We start from the raw sequence: 19,694 nt of genomic DNA, 5'->3' as shown, positions 1-19,694 counted from the left end.
GGGAGACTATGGTATATTCTTGTTGTGTCTCCTTGTGATAGTGTAATTCTTCCCCATTTTAAAGTGCTATCTCACTGAAGTTAACTGTTAAAGACGTTGAGCACCAAACCAGCTTAGTCATAGGGTAGTGACGGTGAACAGTCCTTGTGTCTATAGATGATATTTACAAATGTTTTCTTATTAATGTAGACCTTAAATAAAGAATCCAGGTCCCTGTGACTGACTACATATATTTGCACAATGAAGACCCTTATCTATAGTCTAACTACACAACGTTTGTGAACTTCAATGTTATTGCGACTTTTTATTCACTTCAAAGTCGAAAGATGAGTTAAAGAATTCGCATATTTATATGCACCATTAGGTACCGAAATGTCTCGAATAGCAAAGAAAACATTTCAAGCGTAAGATTCAACACTATCAATGTTATTTACCGACAAACTCGTCCCACTTAGCATATTTAATGTCCTGGAACACTCATTGCTTTATAAATTATTATGCTGCAGTATGTTATGAATTTTAATATGGCGTAAATTTTAAAAGGAACATTAGGGACATATTGATGGTAAGTTTATTATCTAAGAACATGGCTTCGGCATTATTAAATGATGTTTATTTTAGTTTATTAAATTTAACGCCATGTCAATAGTTAGGATATGAGGACGACCTCCTCTGTGTGCAGTAGGTTGTGTGTGTGAATGTATGTATGTTTTGGGAGGCTGCGGTATATTTGTGTTGTGTCTCCCTGTGATAGTGGAACTCTTGCTTCATGCTCGTATTATAGTGCTATCTCACTGAAGCATGCCGTCCAAGACACCAAACAAGCACAAAACGATCAATAATGAAGATTTCCAATTATGTTCATTAACAAATAAATATAATTTCATAAAGAAAGCATACTATTTGAAAAAAATCCTTTGATCGTAGCTATCCTTTTCCTTCTTTAAAATGCGAATCAATTGTGAGTATTCTCCAATCATTTAAAGACGGATGCTGGCAGTGTCAATGTCTTCCGTTACAATCTATATTTATCTTGAGATATACGCAATGTGGCTTTGCGAATGTGTAATAATTGGCTATCAAAAGGCTATGAGGGCTAATAGAGCTGTTTTACGCCCAATTTCCGCCATTGAGAATGGTACTTCTCTGCTGTGGGCGAGCTGGCTAGATACTTCGCGCTTGTACATACCATGTAACTAGAACATGCAGCAGACAACAACTTGTGTCTGTGAATGGATGTGTAGACTTTCACTCACTATGTTGTCTATCTTGTACAAGTCTGAACTGTCTGACCTCCTATAGAAATTTCTTACAAATCGCAGCGGTGCATGTTGGGAAATAACTTTCGGTTGGCAAAGCATGACGGGTACTTTACGACTGCCGTATATTGAGCGCATAATATAGTATCAGTGTTAGTGATTTTTTTAACTTTATGTACACGAAATGACATTTTTAAGGCATGCAGTTCTCATTTACAAGATTTATTTCACTTTCTGTCGTTTCATTCCGTTTGAACGTTTTTCACGGGGAAACAATATCAGCTTGACCAGGGTGCGGAATGAATCTAGAATTGTCGGTAAAAATGGCGAATCCCTCGGTTCGAATTCTTCATCACATAATGATTTAATGAAGTCAGGCGAAGTTTTATGCAAACCTATGCCAGGAATTGCTAAAATGATGTTAAAAGAGTAAAGCAAATTCGAATACACACAGTCTGTATATAATAAATGTGTCACTCGTTTATGTGAAGCGTCAGTCTCCAAACTGATATACATAAATACTTATATACATATGTAAGTGATTAGTGCATAACTACCTCAGTACATACTTACGTAATCACGAATAGATAAGTACAGGTGGTTACTTTCGTTTTCCCAATACACAGCACTGGTGTGTACCTCATATACATAAGGGGCGGATGAGTGGTTAGTTTACATTATAACACCTCTCCTAGATGTCATTAAAATCTTAAAGATGTTTGGTCTAGTTTCAAACGCAAGTTATTAAAGAGGTATGGTCACTTTCCGCTGGTCACTTTGATGCAACTTTGTGATCCTTTGATGAATAATCAACTGCAAATTACAAACTACTTTTCCCCAATAAGATCATTTATCTATTAGACGTGAACCGTAATTATGTATTAAGAAACTTCATATTTTGATATTTATTATAAAATTTTGTAAACGGACCGAAAAGCTGTTAAAATTATTAGATTATGACTACAATGGGTAAAAACAATTATAAACTGTAACCAAGTTCATGTGTTAATGAAAACTGATCGATGTATAAGTACAAATCTCAAATAGCCAGGTTTAGCAGACTAATTTGGACAGAGCAAACTACATGCAGAATGCTTGTGCAATATTTTTTGAAGTAAGAGAATGCAGAGGTTTCGATTTTCTCGAACGTGATCTCCCAAATACACTGACGGCTTACGACACAAAGAGAAAGCTGTAGCTATTACATATAACATTTCAATTGCTACAACAAGATTGGGATGAATTCTAGACATTACTGCCCGGACTAAATTATTCATCGAGTCTAACAAACAAAGCCACTGTTTCGTTTCCGTACTAGTGTTGTATATGTGTCTTAGCCCTTTAATTTACAAGTCACTAAATCCATGCATCTATTCTGTAGTACATTTTCGGGTCTGGATTATATTGTATAAGACCCCGTTTTCTATTGAGATTAGCCTAATTTTCCCCAATAAGCTGTAAAAAATTCCCAATTGATAAAAGTGTATGTAAATACGAAAAGATAATACATGAAAATGACACAAATCATGCTATTATTTTCATTGAGAAATATCGAACTTTGAACTCCAAATTTGAACTTTAGATATTGAATTTGATTGCAAGATTTATCGTTTACGATATCAAAGTAAAAAAGGGCCTGACTATTTTCATATTACAACGAGCAGACTGCTACACAGGCTATGAGTAGTATCAATTTGACCACAATGTACCGTCATCTCTTCAATTTAAAACCACGTGTTTTGGATACCCCGACATCTATCGAGACTGTGGTCCTAGCTACCCGGTAGGTAGATTGTGATCTTGACGTAAATCATGGGTCAATGGTGGCCTTTTAATGAGAGGTTCGGTCAAAGGTCACGATTCTGTTAGAGGTCGACATTAGGTCAGAAACCTATGTTTACAGTTTTATTAAGACCCGGATGTTACAACTTCTATTTTTAGTTCAATCGCACAAGCATACTTATATAAGTTAATTAGAAATCCATTGCTCTATAGATGAGTAAATTCTGAAGAATTTTCCTGAAAAATGTAGAAGTGACAAAGTTTGATGATTCCAAAGTATTATTGCATTATTTTAAAACGAATGTATTAAATTAGATAACTTATCAGTCATAAAATATTTTATTTTATTTAATGTTAATTTTATTCATTACTCCTCGACAAACCTGTTTGCATTGTACGTTATGATTCATCAGGCATGCACTTCCGGTAAAGAAGGGAGAAACCGGAAATGAGTTATTCGAACTGAAATGCATCAATAAAGATGTGAAATTTTTATCTCAAAAACAATTAAATCTTTGAAGATTTTTTTTTGTTATGGATTTTTTTTTGTTATGGAGGGTTATTGAACAAGATAACATTTGTTCTTTCGGAAGTTAAATGCAGAAACTCATAAATACAACGCATGTTGTTATTTATATATATATGGCGCGCCTTTATTCGGCATATTAACAAATATAATTGATGACTGTGTTATTCTGATAGATCTAAATCGATTGAATTACACTACCTTTGCACCAATACAGGTCTACTCTCAATCCGAACCCCTAATCATGCAAACAAATTATAGTGGTTGTGCGAAATATCATTTTGAATATAAATCGTTGCCAACAGCTGAGATGAATGCACTTATTAGAGAAGATAATATAATTCGTCCGATATTTCCTATACACAATAGTTAAAAGTGTTATTCAAGTCTCTCACTCTTCCTGTAAACGGAAACGAACTTCTTGATTACGGAAAATACCAAGTTTGCCGATCTGTAAACTTATTGCCAGTGTTAAGAGCCCGCTTGACCATATCAACAAACCACTAGAATGTCTACTTAACATTTCATAAATTGTGAATTATTTACTCAAAATCACCTAAATGTTTACACAGTTCATTACATATACAAACATTGGCGAGTGTTTAACTCCATATGAACATCTCTTACATTGGTTCTCTATATGGCGTTAATTTAATCAATCAAACAAACAAACAAACTTATATTGATTTATTGGATCGCCTCCACTCTTCAGGAGTAGATTTCTCTACAAACTTTGGACATGATGTATTGACCCCGGACTCGCGGTCAACCCCCCCAATGTGGATCATCAAATAACAAAATCAATCATGCAGTTTTACCAAATGTCTGTTTATTTTGTTTGTTTTATTAGGTTTTAAGTCCTATTAACAGCTAGGATAATTTAAGGACGGCATATTACTAAGAAAAATGTTGAGGTGTGTGCATGTCTAAATATCCTGACACGACAGAAAATTCAAACGTATTTATGAGGGCAACTGGTCGGTATTTGGTGCCATGAACCTTTTAAACAACTACTGAGATAAGTAAAGTCTTAGTAAGAGTAGAACTTACAGAATAATCTTTATCACGACAGAACTCTTCCATTTGACAAGTGATTTAGGGAACGCCTTGGCTGGTGCTTGGCTCAATGGAAACCAGAGTCTGCACCAGACGTGTAGCATTAAAGTGGTAGGCATCTTACATGGTGTCTACTGTCACTGTCTAAACCATCTGTCTACCAAAAGGTCTAGTTTTGTATCTGAGCCATGTACATGTATCTGCTGTTATGACTTAGCTCAGCGTCTCGGCCACATGAAATTCATATAAAACCGGGTTACGTTGAGAGAGAGGGCGCAATGAATTGTGCTTAAATAGGTCTTGCAACGTCTAATAATGTGCAATATTGTGATTTACCTTTCTTAATGAACATGAGGTTTATTTCTTCTCTAACATTCTAACACTTCTATAATGTACAATACTGAGATTATGAAATTTCACCCTTCTTTCAGTGCAGTGTGTATGTTTTCGTTCCTATTTTCCAACAAATAGATACCGCTATTTTGAGAGCTTACCATTCCTTGTAAAATGTGTATATATGTGCTCAATACTTTTCTTATTTTATTATAATGTACAATACTGTGATCTGAGAGTTAATTTTAGTTCTACCTATCTTACTTTCCTATAGTGTACAATACTGCTATTTTGATATTATATACCTTCTTTGTGAATATTGTGTATATTTTTTATTTATTAATATATTGTACAATACCGCTTTTTTGAGATGTTACCCTTCATTATATATATGAACAACTTGTCTATTTTTTCGATCTACCTTTTCTTATTTTCATACAATGAACAATACCGCTATTTTGAGATTTTACCATTCTTTGTGAACATTGTGTATATTTTCTCTCTACCTTTCTTACTTTACATTACACGTTTACATTGTATCCATAAAGACCTCCACAGTCAAACCCATTATCCGTCCGTATTGTACAATAAAGACCTTGAATTCAATGAATGGGACTGACACGGGTCAAATTTCGTCCTGGGTCACCGTATGTTGTTATTGAATGGGGACTCCCTACTGTATGTAAATAACACTGGGTATATATGCTGTAATCTTACACCATTCGTCGTGGAATTCATACAGAGATCTCAATTATGACGTCATAACCTCAACAGGAGAGGGAGCGTTCTATGATGTCACGATTAACGATTAATCTTGATCGAGAGTACTCCAAGTAATCTAGATATTAAGGATTCGCTTTTCAGCACAAGAGATGAATCTATGTAGGAATATGTACGTATGTTTGTTATTTTCAGACGGGTTTCGTGACTATATACCATTGCGTGTACGCGCAATACACGTGCGTTTCTGAAGGAAGACGCAGGCATGAAAGATATTTTTGTTTATGTGTAACAGGAGAGCCGTAAATCACCGAAGTAATAGAAAGGCAACGTACGAGAGCTTATGACAACCACATTCTTTATAATACGGAGTGGCTTACTTAAAATGGCGACTGTAAAATTACTGTATATTTTCTTCATAATACATATATGTATCATGATATTGAATTTAACGACGGACAATTGACTTGTTTTCTTGTGAACAATAAGAAAAAAACTTCTCCCCACAGTTCTCTTTCCCTAAAAACCATATTCTTTATAACACATACAGTGTTTTACTTTAAAGGCCCAATACCTTTCTGAAACGGCTTTTAATTTTTAAAATGTGAATGTAAAACGAGATCGATAATTTTGTAGAGTCGCTAAAGTTATTAACTTACCGTTAATACTACAAAACTATCATCATCTTCTGAACAATTTAATTAAAACAAATAAAATGTTATTTTTCATAACGCGGGTCGTATTATGTTTCCCGCCGTCGTCCTAAATACCACTGGGTAGTTGAATATCACTGCGCCAGACGACAAAACAGCGAAATGACACCCCTGTTATCATATATTACGCAGGAAATCTTGCATATGATTGGTGTTGTAACCTCATATTTGGCCATCGATATGTATTTTCTTATGTAATGTTTGTTTTTAAGAAAACTTTAAATTTTGCTCCGAAAAGGTAGTGGGCCTTTAAGTGTTGGCTGTAAAATACTGAATATCAGTATTCTATGATATCAAAATATCGAATTCCACTGAAGTGTCGACATATGTTTCTGATAAACAATTAGAAAGTATCTCCCTTCCTCCTCTCTCCCACCACTTGTAACGATAACCTGAAAACCAAGACACTAGATATTTCACCTATCAGAATACTCTAGTCTGGTGTACTGGTTAGAGGTAATTTTGTCATCTACTCAACATATGCGAGTAATGCAACCTCTGTCAGAATGTCTTAGTTTGGTGGCAGAGCAAGGGGAAACTCGGATACCATCATCCACACACTCATAAGCTGACGAAAGTAACCTGTGAATATTTCATTTCATTTTAGAAATGCAATTCGTACACACATGTTAATACCCCAAGTTTCCTTTAACCCATGTACCAGCTGTGGACATAACTGACAATACAGTTTTGTGTAGGTACCCAGATATAATGACAATATACTATTGTCTTGTGCTACTGTCCCCCATGTAACACAGTTAACACTTAGTGTGTCAAGAGTGAATGAAATCACTATTATTATCACGACAATAGTCTACTGTCACTGAGGTTGGTGCTACCACAAGATAAGACATTCTAAGCATAATACATATAAACGTATCATAAAACTTCCATAAAGCGACTACCTGTCAATACTATCATAAAACCTCCATAAAGCGACTACCTGTCAATATAATCATAAAACCTCAAAAAAGCGACTACCTGTCAATAATATCATAAAACCTCAATAAAAAGACTACCTGTCAATAATATCATAAACCTCAATAAGGCGTCCAAAACCTCAATATAATGACCAACTGTCAAAAATGACAAAACAAGCGGGAAAAAAGTGAACACTTACTTGATTTACAGCTTAATCCGACACATTTACAGGACGGGGAAACGTCTCCACTAATACACAAACAATCGCCACAAGGATTGGATGTTTCACAAATTTCCGGAACTCCGTAATATTGTCCGGCTCTTGGTTCCACAACTGCACGAACCAAAGAACACGAACAATTTCCGTAAATCACATTTCGGAATTCACTTCTGAGATTTTTAACAAACATGACTGAAGGTAAAGCCAGATTCCTCAGGTTGGTTTGGAAATGATGCCGGGGCATCCCTCCGAAATAAACCGCGCTGTTATTCTGGATATTTCCAAAGTTGAAATCGGAACCGTATGACAATCGGGTCTGCGTTAAATTGTCGTCATCATCAATTGTAATGCTAGTCTCCATCCGCTTCCTCTGGACAAACACTTTGTGCCATTTGTTGTCTCCGAGATTCTCCCCAAGAAGAAATTCAACACTTCCATCCCGGCCATCGACGATGTTAAGACGCATTCTTAAAGCACCATTGACTAATACGAGTTCGAAGAAGTCGTATGTACCGGAATCGTCCGTGTACATTAAAAGACCATCCGGTTCTTCAGTTTTGAACTCGAAACTAATTGAAGCATTTGTACACGCGTTCCACTTTGGATATTTTGCGAACGATCCTTTTCTTCCGTCCAGTTGAATTCCATTTGAATTTTGAAAGTATGATAATGAAATTAAGATAAGTAACAGCAATTTTGTATAGTTGCTGTTAGGATACGACAACTCCATGGTTGTCTGTGATAGCTGTAGCCCGGTACAGAGAGAGTTGGGCTACTGTCTGGTGGTAACACTAGAGAATTAACTCCCTCACTATCAACACATAATAATGAATCCAATGTGTTGGTCACTACTGGTGTAATCTAGTCCCACACCGACCCGTCACACTCCACGGGGGACTTATTTCTACTGGGTATGCACACATGTGGGAGAGCCCCCTTACCTCCGCGTATGTATATATCCGTGTGTGTACCCTCTGCACTGCGAGGTGCTATACTAATATTCCACGGCTTGCACGGCACTCGAAACGTTTTGTTACACTCGTGCACATATATACATGTACGGGAATTCACCGGGGCTATTTCTGAACATACACTCTCATCTCGCAGTTTAAAGCTAATCCATGGCGCGGAAATGTCACGGTAAACCTGATAAGATGTGTGCTATGGGAGGGGGTCCCTTTCACCTCCTGTACACAACAGCCCGGCCGTCACTCGCCGAAAACCTCCAGGTAAAGCTACTGTGTGCTTTAAAGTTGGTCCTCCCGTCGTCGGACAAGCTGTTTAAACTTTTAGTTCGTACCTCCGACCAGGCACATAGTACACAACTACAGCACTACACCTGACAAAACGATAAAACGAATAGACTTACCTGTGATTTTTAAAAAGTTTAAGGATAGGTTAGGGGCCCTACCTCATGATTAATCACATCGACTGCCCACAGCCGTCACACTTCGATGTACACGATTTACTATTACATACTTATTATATTATATCAGGCATGCATATCTACAAAGAGGTATAGCATATATAGCAGCACCTTGTTTTGGAGGCATGTTTGATCTACTGTGTAATTTTAAAGGTTCGGCGCTCCTATCATACCGTTTTGATTGCCGGAGCGTGAACACTGACCTTACAAGCGAGAAGAACCTACCTGTATATATACATTGTAGCTATACCATATTCACGTCGCGTTATAATATCTATTCTATCGTTTGTGCATCAATTAAAGATGCTCCACCGCCGAAATATGGTATGTTTTCACTATCAAAAACAGGAGCAGACGATTTAGTGTTTTTCTTCAGTTACAAAAGTAAGGTACTTTACACCATTACCAACATTGAAAAGCTTGAGCTTCTAATTAAGTTAAAATATGAAAAATGATAAATTGCATCCCGAAAAAAATTTCGTGGCACTATATCCTATATGGAATGAAGTACTGATTGCAGATGCAGCAAAGGCAAATTTAAATTATTTTATATTCTTTTTTTTTTGTGTTAATAAGACATATATATATACACGATAACACACCACCAATTATTGTTCAAATAATGAATATTATTTATGCTCTATTTACGGTGGAGCATCTTTAAATACTACAATAAAAGATAAATATTAGAATATATATTGGTTTTTGTTTGGATTTGATAGTTGAACGTCCTATTAACAGTCAGGGTCGTGTAGAGCGTGCCAGGTTTGTTTGTGGAGGAGAGCCGGAGTACACGAAGTAAAATCAACCACTGACCAGCGGTCAGTACCTGGCTACTCCCCAACATGGGATTCGAACTCGCAACCCAGTGGTGGAGGGCTTGTGGTAATATGTCGGGACATCTTAACCACCCCAGCTATTCATTAAACATCATGATTATTCAAAGTCTACAGAATTATTATTAATTCCAAATTTACAACATGCCTTGGATAAGATAAAGGCTTATAGTGAAATAAAGTTTACTTGATGATTTTTTGTTTGTTTGCTTTTATTTAATAGACCAGGGTCATTGAGGGCCAAACACACATTAGCATTGGTACAGCTTATATGATGAACCAATTATATGGTTTATTTCATGTTAAAACTTTAACATAAAATATCTTAAAAAAAATATTTTTTTTTGTGTTTGTATTTCAAGATTGATTTCTTGGTTTGTTTTGTAATTTTCGTATCCTGAAAATGAGTCATAATTTTAATTTTTGTGCTGTTGATAAATTAGGTGTTACGCCTACATACATAAGTGCACTGTACCACAGTTGTAGGCGATTTTACCTTGTTGGTGTCTTGCAGGTGAGAATTTATTTATATAGATACTGAGAGTCCCTAGATAAGATCTTCATTCGTCGTTTGACGTTCCTCAAACACTGAGCTAACTAACCCACGCTAAAAACCGGTTTAAAACCGTAACGGGGATTGAAACACTTACCTGACGTGACATTAAAACGACTACATTATTCAACAGATATCGAGGAAATTATTTTTCATCTACAATATTTATTTGAAATTCTGTCGTTTCATTCTCTGTAATTAGCATATAACGATGTTATATAATGTGTATTTGTCAAATATATATTTCATTGCATATTAAGTGTTTATCCAGAATTTGAATGTTTTGTATGGTTGCACTGAATATTGTGGCTAAATGGTGTCTTTGTATGGTATGCACTGTTCCGGAATATGTGTGAAGCAGCTCAGCTGGCCATCATGGCTAGCAACCATTTCCTTTGCCAGATTGTATCGTTTTGTACAAATACTTGTTGCTCCAGTTTCCTAAGTCGAAACCCTGCCACATAAGCGAGTCCCGCATTGAAATACGAATTATTAATTAAAATAGAAAAAAAAGTGAAATAAATTCTATTTGTTTGACTGTTCCGAAAACATGGACATTAACTATTGATACCAGTACACTTGGCTCAACCCAGAGTTGTCCCTTCCCGGAACGACAACTCTGGTATAGGTATGTGCGCGCTTGCATGAAGGCCATGTGCATACGCACGACGCGATGAATACAGATAACATATTTTAAGGAGTAAGATAAATACTTGAGTTAGTAACGATTAAACTAATTAAAATTTCATCTCACGCGGTAAACAAATTCTCGCTTGGAAAGTCTAGACATAAGCTATTTGGGTTACGGCGAATCCGAAAGATTCCGTGCTGAGATGAATTTTCGCACCGAACGCGCCGAAACGTGAGTCTATGATATATGGTATTATGACTGCCCCCATACCTTCATGTAATCTTTGTAACCCGCGGGGAATTACGTATGTACTACATACATATATTATTCCGTGAAATTCAGCCGAATGAACTATGTAAGGATGAGCACGCTGGGTCACTGATACGCGAAATTAAAGTAATCGTTGCCACAACATCTGGATATTGGGCACAGGGGCTCGGTGGACCACATGGGTTCGATAGATATGACACAGGGGTTCGATAGACAGAGCACAGGGGTTCAATAGACAGTCACGGTGACTCGATGGACGGACACAGGGACTCGATAGACGGAACATGAAGGTGAGCTCCGTGAACAGGACAGAGAGTCTCAGAGGAACAGAACACGGTTGAAGAAAATATTAATTAGCTTAATTACCTCATTGGAAAAAATAATTTTCTGAATCGCTTCAACATCGTAAAGTTTATGATTATGTTCCATATATTCTGATATATAAATGATCTTATTTAGAAAAACAATAGTTTGTTAATTGCAGTAGATAATTAATTAAATGATCACAAAGCTACCTGTAGTGTATTTTAGCTCGCGGCCTATAGGTCGTGTCAGGCGGAAAGTGATCATACCTCTCTCATACATATTGTTGATTAGGAACTGTAACGCTTCATATTTCAAAATTCAGATTGCTGGTTGAGAATGAGGATATGGATTTTAAACATTCTGTTAACATGATAGTTGAATACGGTACAAGAATCACTGTATTAATAACTTGAATATAACACAACAGGAAACATGGTATCCCGCAATGAAATTATGAAATCGACCATGTAACTTTCTCTAAGTCTTCAACCTTAATTCGTCGAATTACAATGTTCATGATACTAAGAAGAAGCAATGAAATATTTAATTGAAAATTAAGCTATAGATACCTGCCCACTCGATCATACATCAGACTCCAAGCTTAGGTACATCATTAGACGCCGTTGCTAATGAGAATGATACTGAATCTGGAAGTAATTACCCTAATATCTGTATATGATACAAACGTAGTTGTGGCACTGCATGTGCCAGCGTAACCAAGGCCGCAACCGACGTGTGAGGGCGGCACCAGATTTATTTATTACCAGGCAAATTCTCATTAACATAAACAGATCTTGGGTTATGTCCCCCTGTTCGAGATATACAAGAGTCTCTATATGAATATTTGAGTTCTGCTGCTGTTGAGCACTCATTATAAAGATAGTCAATAGAAGAATGATGTGACATGGTGTGTGTGTGTGGTGTGTGTGTGTGTGTGTGTGTGTGTGTGTGTGTGTGTGTGTGTGTGTGTGTGTGTGGTGTGTGTGTGTGTGTGTGAAGCACTGATGTTTCGAACAGTACACTACAGTGAGGCAGCACTATAATGTGACGTGGTGGGGTAATCCACTGGTGTCTCCGACAATATAATATACTACAATGAGGCAGCGCTATAATGTGACGTGGTGAGGTATTCCACTGGTGTCTCCGACAATATACTACAGTGAGGCAGCGCTATAATGTGACGTGGTGAGGTATTCCACTGGTGTCTCCGACAATATACTACAGTGAGGCAGCGCTATAATGTGACGTGGTGAGGTATTCCACTGGTGTCTCCGACAATATACTACAGTGAGGCAGCACTATAATGTGACGTGGTGAGGTATTCCACTGGTGTCTCCGACAATATACTATACTACAATGAGGCAGTTCTATAATGTGACGTGGTGGGGTATTCCACTGGTGTCTCCGACAATATACTACAGTGAGGCAGCACTATAATGTGACGTGGTGGGGTAATCCACTGGTGTCTCCGACAATATACTACAGTGAGGCAGCAGCTATAATGTGACGTGGTGAGGTATTCCACTGGTGTCTCCGACAATATACTACAGTGAGGCAGCACTATAATGTGACGTGGTGAGGTATTCCACTGGTGTCTCCGACAATATACTACAGTGAGGCAGCACTATAATGTGACTTGGTGAGGTATTCCACTGGTGTCTCCGACAATAAGGTATTCCACTGGTGTCTCCGACAATATACTACAGTGAGGCAGCACTATAATGTGACGTGGTGAGGTATTCCACTGGTGTCTCCGACAATATACTACAGTGAGGCAGCACTATAATGTGACGTGGTGAGGTATTCCACTGGTGTCTCCGACAATATACTACAGTGAGGCAGCACTATAATGTGACGTGGTGAGGTATTCCACTGGTGTCTCCGGCAATATAATATACTACAATGAGGCAGTTCTATAATGTGAAGTGGTGGGGGTATTCATTGTATCATAAATTACAAATGGTGAAAATAAAAGTGACCCTAACACTGAACCTTGAGGAATACCTGTTGTTACCTCCGCCATACCGAGTCTGTACCATTTACTGTTATATGTTTTCATGTAATTTGGTCAAAGTAATTATAAAACATGCATATGGGGGATTATGCGATTGTGTGGGACGGTATCGAATACATTTCGACAATCCCTGTGGATACCCTCTGACAAGATATCTGGTTATTGTTTTGTAGTTGATCTTTCAGATATGAGGAATTTTGCTTACTAGAAAAGTATGTTTCTGTTCAGGAAACTTTTAAGATGGACTTCCTTATCACCGATTCTAATATCGTATTAAACTAAGCTATTATTACTTACCTGGGTCACACTTGTCCAGTTTTCGTAAATGGCACACAAATAATTTGAAATTAAAAAAAAATTATTGCACTACATTCTGATTTGATGACATTTGTAATTCGATCTTTATTTCTATTCCTTAAAAATCAACATATTGTAAAACAATTGCAATCGTCCCCGGGTGGGCTTGAACCACCAACCTTTCGGTTAACAGCCGAACGCGCTAACCGATTGCGCCACGGAGACTGATAAGTGCGCCCGAAGGTTACTGTAGTAAATATCCTCTTATGGAGATAAGGTAACAAATGTTATTGAACATTAGACTACATCGAGCGATCTAGTGATAATCTCTTATAATATCTTTGAATTTGAAGCACTCTACTGATTTTATTACCCAGAATGCACGTTTGTGCTCCATTGTCAATATGTATCAATACGAGGAGTTGGAAAGGGGGAACAAGGAAGGAATTGAACTTGAATTACATATGGTCGGCCATATTGCAGAAAAAGAAGTATAGAAAACGAAATGTGTTTACTTAGACAAAGGCGAGATAACTCGGAGAAATCATTTTTAAGAAATAATGTGGAAATTTATAACTAACCAGCCAACAGGTGGTCGTGTTAAAATTCTTTGAGGGGTTTAATCTTCTATGCAAATTGGCCATTTCGATGGACTAATTTCTATTTAGTTTGTTGTTCCCTGCTAAAGTATCAACAGACGTGACAGCACTAAAATGTGAAGTGGTGGGGTAATCCACTGGTGTCTCCGACAATATACTACAGTGAGGCAGCACTATAATGTGACGTGGTGAGGTATTCCATTGGTGTCTCCGACAATATACTACAGAGAGGCAGCGCTATAATGTGACGTGGTGAGGTATTCCACTGGTGTCTCCGGCAACATTATATACTACAATGAGGCAGTTCTATAATGTGAAGTGGTGGGGGTATTCATTGTATTATAAATTACAAATGGTGAAAATAAAAGTGACCCTAACACTGAACCTTGAGGAATACCTGTTGTTACCTCCGCCATACCGAGTCTGTACCATTTACTGTTATATGTTTTCATGTAATTTGGTCAAAGTAATTATAAACATGCATATGGGGGATTATGCGATTGTGTGGGACGGTATCGAATACATTTCGACAATCCCTGTGGATACCCTCTGACAAGATATCTGGTTATTGCTATGTAGTTTATCTTTCAGATATGAAGCAATTTTGCTTACTAGAAAAGTATGTTTCTGTTCAGGAAACTTAAAGATGGACTTCCTTATCACCGATTCTAATATCGTATTAAACTAAGCTATTATTACTTACCTGGGTCACACTTGTCCAATTTTCGTAAATGGCACACAAATAATTTGAAATTAAAAAAAAAAATTATTGCACTACATTCTGATTTGATGACATTTGTAATTCGATCTTTATTTCTATTCCTTAAAAATCAACATATTGTAAAACAATTGCAATCGTCCCCGGGTGGGCTTGAACCACCAACCTTTCGGTTAACAGCCGAACGCGCTAACCGATTGCGCCACGGAGACTGATAAGTGCGCCCGAAGGTTACTGTAGTAAATATCCTCTTATGGAGATAAGGTAACAAATGTTATTGAACATTAGACTACATCGAGCGATCTAGTGATAATCTCTTATAATATTTTGAATTTGAAGCACTCTACTGATTTTATTACCCAGAATGCACGTTTGTGCTCCATTGTCAATATGTATCAATACGAGGAGTTGGAAAGGGGGAACAAGGAAGGAATTGAACTTGAATTACATATGATCGGCCATATTGCAGAAAAAGAAGTATAGAAAATGCATAGTTTACTTAGACAAAAGCGAGATCAATCGGAGAAATCATTTTAAAGAAATAATGTGAAATTTATAACTAACCAGCCAACAGGTCGTGGTGTTAAAATTCTATGCGGGTCTCAATCTTCTATGTACAGGGGCCATTTCGAAGGACTAATTTCTATTTAGTTGGTTGTTCCCTACTAAGGTCACAACAGACGTGAAAGCACTAAAATGTGATGGTGGTGGGGTAATCCACTGGTGTCTCCGACAATATACTACAGTGAGGCAGCGCTATAATGTGACGTGGTGAGGTATTCCACTGGTGTCCCGACAATATACTACAGAGAGGCAGCGCTATAATGTGACGTGGTGAGGTATTCCACTGGTGTCTCCGGCAATATAATATACACACAATGAGGCAGTTCTATAATGTGAAGTGGTGGGGGTATTCATTGTATCATAAATTACAAATGGTGAAAATAAAAGTGACCCTAACACTGAACCTTGAGGAATACCTGTTGTTACCTCCGCCATACCGAGTCTGTACCATTTACTGTTATATGTTTTCATGTAATTTGGTCAAAGTAATTATAAACATGCATATGGGGGATTATGCGATTGTGTGGGACGGTATCGAATGCCTTTCGACAATCCCTGTGGATACCCTCTGACAAGATATCTGGTTATTGTTTTGTAGTTGATCTTTCAGATATGAGGAATTTTGCTTACTAGAAAAGTATGTTTCTGTTCAGGAAACTTTTAAGATGGACTTCCTTATCACCGATTCTAATATCGTATTAAACTAAGCTATTATTACTTACCTGGGTCACACTTGTCCAGTTTTCGAAAATGGCACACAAATAATTTGAAATTAAAATAAAAAATTTTTTTATTGCACTACATTCTGATTTGATGACATTTGTAATTCGATCTTTATTTCTATTCCTTAAAAATCAACATATTGTAAAACAATTGCAATCGTCCCCGGGTGGGCTTGAACCACCAACCTTTCGGTTAACAGCCGAACGCGCTAACCGATTGCGCCACGGAGACTGATAAGTGCGCCCGAAGGTTACTGTAGTAAATATCCTCTTATGGAGATAAGGTAACAAATGTTATTGAACATTAGACTACATCGAGCGATCTAGTGATAATCTCTTATAATATCTTTGAATTCGAAGCACTCTACTGATTTTATTACCCAGAATGCACGTTTCTGCTCAATTGTCAATATGTATCAATACGAGGAGTTGGAAAGGGGGAACAAGGAAGGAATTGAACTTGAATTACATATGGTCGGCCATATTGCAGAAAAAGAAGTATAGAAAACGAAATGTGTTTACTTAGACAAAGGCGCATAGTTTACTTAGACAAAAGCGAGATCAATCGGAGAAATCATTTTAAAGAAATAATGTGAAATTTATAACTAACCAGCCAACAGGTCGTGGTGTTAAAATTCTATGCGGGTCTCAATCTTCTATGTACAGGGGCCATTTCGAAGGACTAATTTCTATTTAGTTGGTTGTTCCCTACTAAGGTCACAACAGACGTGAAAGCACTAAAATGTGATGTGGTGGGGTAATCCACTGGTGTCTCCGACAATATACTACAGTGAGGCAGCGCTATAATGTGACGTGGTGAGGTATTCCATTGGTGTCTCCGACAATATACTACAGAGAGGCAGCGCTATAATGTGACGTGGTGAGGTATTCCACTGGTGTCTCCGGCAATATAATATACTACAATGAGGCAGTTCTATAATGTGAAGTGGTGGGGTATTCATTGTATCATAAATTACAAATGGTGAAAATAAAAGTGACCCTAACACTGAACCTTGAGGAATACCTGTTGTTACCTCCGCCATACCGAGTCTGTACCATTTACTGTTATATGTTTTCATGTAATTTGGTCAAAGTAATTATAAACATGCATATGGGGGATTATGCGATTGTGTGGGACGGTATCGAATGCCTTTCGACAATCCCTGTGGATACCCTCTGACAAGATATCTGGTTATTGTTTTGTAGTTGATCTTTCAGATATGAGGAATTTTGCTTACTAGAAAAGTATGTTTCTGTTCAGGAAACTTTTAAGATGGACTTCCTTATCACCGATTCTAATATCGTATTAAACTAAGCTATTATTACTTACCTGGGTCACACTTGTCCAGTTTTCGAAAATGGCACACAAATAATTTGAAATTAAAATAAAAAAAATTTTTATTGCACTACATTCTGATTTGATGACATTTGTAATTCGATCTTTATTTCTATTCCTTAAAAATCAACATATTGTAAAACAATTGCAATCGTCCCCGGGTGGGCTTGAACCACCAACCTTTCGGTTAACAGCCGAACGCGCTAACCGATTGCGCCACGGAGACTGATAAGTGCGCCCGAAGGTTACTGTAGTAAATATCCTCTTATGGAGATAAGGTAACAAATGTTATTGAACATTACACTACATCGAGCGATCTAGTGATAATCTCTTATAATACATTTGAATTTGAAGCACTCTACTGATTTTATTACCCAGAATGCACGTTTGTGCTCCATTGTCAATATGTATCAAAACGAGGAGTTGCAAAGGGAATCAAGGAAGGAATTGAACTTGAATTAGACATGATCGGTCATATTGCAGAAATAGAAGTATAGAAAATGCATAGTTTACTTAGACAAAAGCGAGATCAATCGGAGAAATCATTTTAAAGAAATAATGTGAAATTTATAACTAACCAGCCAACAGGTCGTGGTGTTAAAATTCTATGCGGGTCTCAATCTTCTATGTACAGGGGCCATTTCGAAGGACTAATTTCTATTTAGTTGGTTGTTCCCTACTAAGGTCACAACAGACGTGAAAGCACTAAAATGTGATGTGGTGGGGTAATCCACTGGTGTCTCCGACAATATACTACAGTGAGGCAGCGCTATAATGTGACGTGGTGAGGTATTCCATTGGTGTCTCCGACAATATACTACAGAGAGGCAGCGCTATAATGTGACGTGGTGAGGTATTCCACTGGTGTCTCCGGCAATATAATATACTACAATGAGGCAGTTCTATAATGTGAAGTGGTGGGGGTATTCATTGTATCATAAATTACAAATGGTGAAAATAAAAGTGACCCTAACACTGAACCTTGAGGAATACCTGTTGTTACCTCCGCCATACCGAGTCTGTACCATTTACTGTTATATGTTTTCATGTAATTTGGTCAAAGTAATTATAAACATGCATATGGGGGATTATGCGATTGTGTGGGACGGTATCGAATGCCTTTCGACAATCCCTGTGGATACCCTCTGACAAGATATCTGGTTATTGTTTTGTAGTTGATCTTTCAGATATGAGGAATTTTGCTTACTAGAAAAAGTATGTTTCTGTTCAGGAAACTTTTAAGATGGACTTCCTTATCACCGATTCTAATATCGTATTAAACTAAGCTATTATTACTTACCTGGGTCACACTTGTCCAGTTTTCGTAAATGGCACACAAATAATTTGAAATTAAAAAAAAAATTATTGCACTACATTCTGATTTGATGACATTTGTAATTCGATCTTTATTTCTATTCCTTAAAAATCAACATATTGTAAAACAATTGCAATCGTCCCCGGGTGGGCTTGAACCACCAACCTTTCGGTTAACAGCCGAACGCGCTAACCGATTGCGCCACGGAGACTGATAAGTGCGCCCGAAGGTTACTGTAGTAAATATCCTCTTATGGAGATAAGGTAACAAATGTTATTGAACATTAGACTACATCGAGCGATCTAGTGATAATCTCTTATAATATATTTGAATTTGAAGCACTCTACTGATTTTATTACCCAGAATGCACGTTTGTGCTCCATTGTCAATATGTATCAAAACGAGGAGTTGCAAAGGGAATCAAGGAAGGAATTGAACTTGAATTAGACATGATCGGTCATATTGCAGAAATAGAAGTATAGAAAATGCATAGTTTACTTAGACAAAAGCGAGATCAATCGGAGAAATCATTTTAAAGAAATAATGTGAAATTTATAACTAACCAGCCAACAGGTCG

At 37.2% G+C, this 19,694-nt stretch overlaps 1 protein-coding gene and 5 non-coding genes across 8 annotated transcripts in view; all 6 read right to left on the bottom strand.

Moving 5' to 3' along the window:
- LOC138310338 (uncharacterized) overlaps positions 1-8,942 on the bottom strand; it is a 91,976-nt gene extending 83,034 nt beyond the window's left edge. For 2 of the 3 annotated variants that reach the window (XM_069251516.1, XM_069251518.1), the window contains exon 1: positions 7,510-8,942. In XM_069251516.1, the coding sequence (XP_069107617.1) occupies positions 7,510-8,260 (751 nt within the window). In that variant the 5' untranslated portion in view covers positions 8,261-8,942. The remainder of the gene's footprint in view (positions 1-7,509) is intronic. The other variant, XM_069251517.1, reaches the window with a different exon arrangement.
- A 5,072-nt stretch (positions 8,943-14,014) lies between these two features.
- On the bottom strand, positions 14,015-14,088 carry Trnan-guu (transfer RNA asparagine (anticodon GUU)). Its single transcript has one exon. It is a non-coding gene; the product is annotated as a tRNA-Asn (tRNA).
- A 1,230-nt stretch (positions 14,089-15,318) lies between these two features.
- Trnan-guu (transfer RNA asparagine (anticodon GUU)) lies at positions 15,319-15,392 on the bottom strand. Its single transcript has one exon. It is a non-coding gene; the product is annotated as a tRNA-Asn (tRNA).
- Positions 15,393-16,624: 1,232 nt separating this feature from the next.
- On the bottom strand, positions 16,625-16,698 carry Trnan-guu (transfer RNA asparagine (anticodon GUU)). Its single transcript has one exon. It is a non-coding gene; the product is annotated as a tRNA-Asn (tRNA).
- A 1,256-nt stretch (positions 16,699-17,954) lies between these two features.
- Positions 17,955-18,028, bottom strand: Trnan-guu (transfer RNA asparagine (anticodon GUU)). The gene has a single exon. It is a non-coding gene; the product is annotated as a tRNA-Asn (tRNA).
- Positions 18,029-19,254: 1,226 nt separating this feature from the next.
- Positions 19,255-19,328, bottom strand: Trnan-guu (transfer RNA asparagine (anticodon GUU)). Its single transcript has one exon. It is a non-coding gene; the product is annotated as a tRNA-Asn (tRNA).
- Between the last annotated feature and the right edge of the window lie 366 nt (positions 19,329-19,694).

The sequence above is a fragment of the Argopecten irradians genome, chromosome 16, assembly GCF_041381155.1.
Source record: "Argopecten irradians isolate NY chromosome 16, Ai_NY, whole genome shotgun sequence".
Lineage (NCBI taxonomy): Eukaryota > Metazoa > Mollusca > Bivalvia > Pectinida > Pectinidae > Argopecten > Argopecten irradians.
The sequence above is the reverse complement of the archived record's forward strand: the minus strand, read 5'-3'. Positions and strand labels throughout refer to the sequence as shown.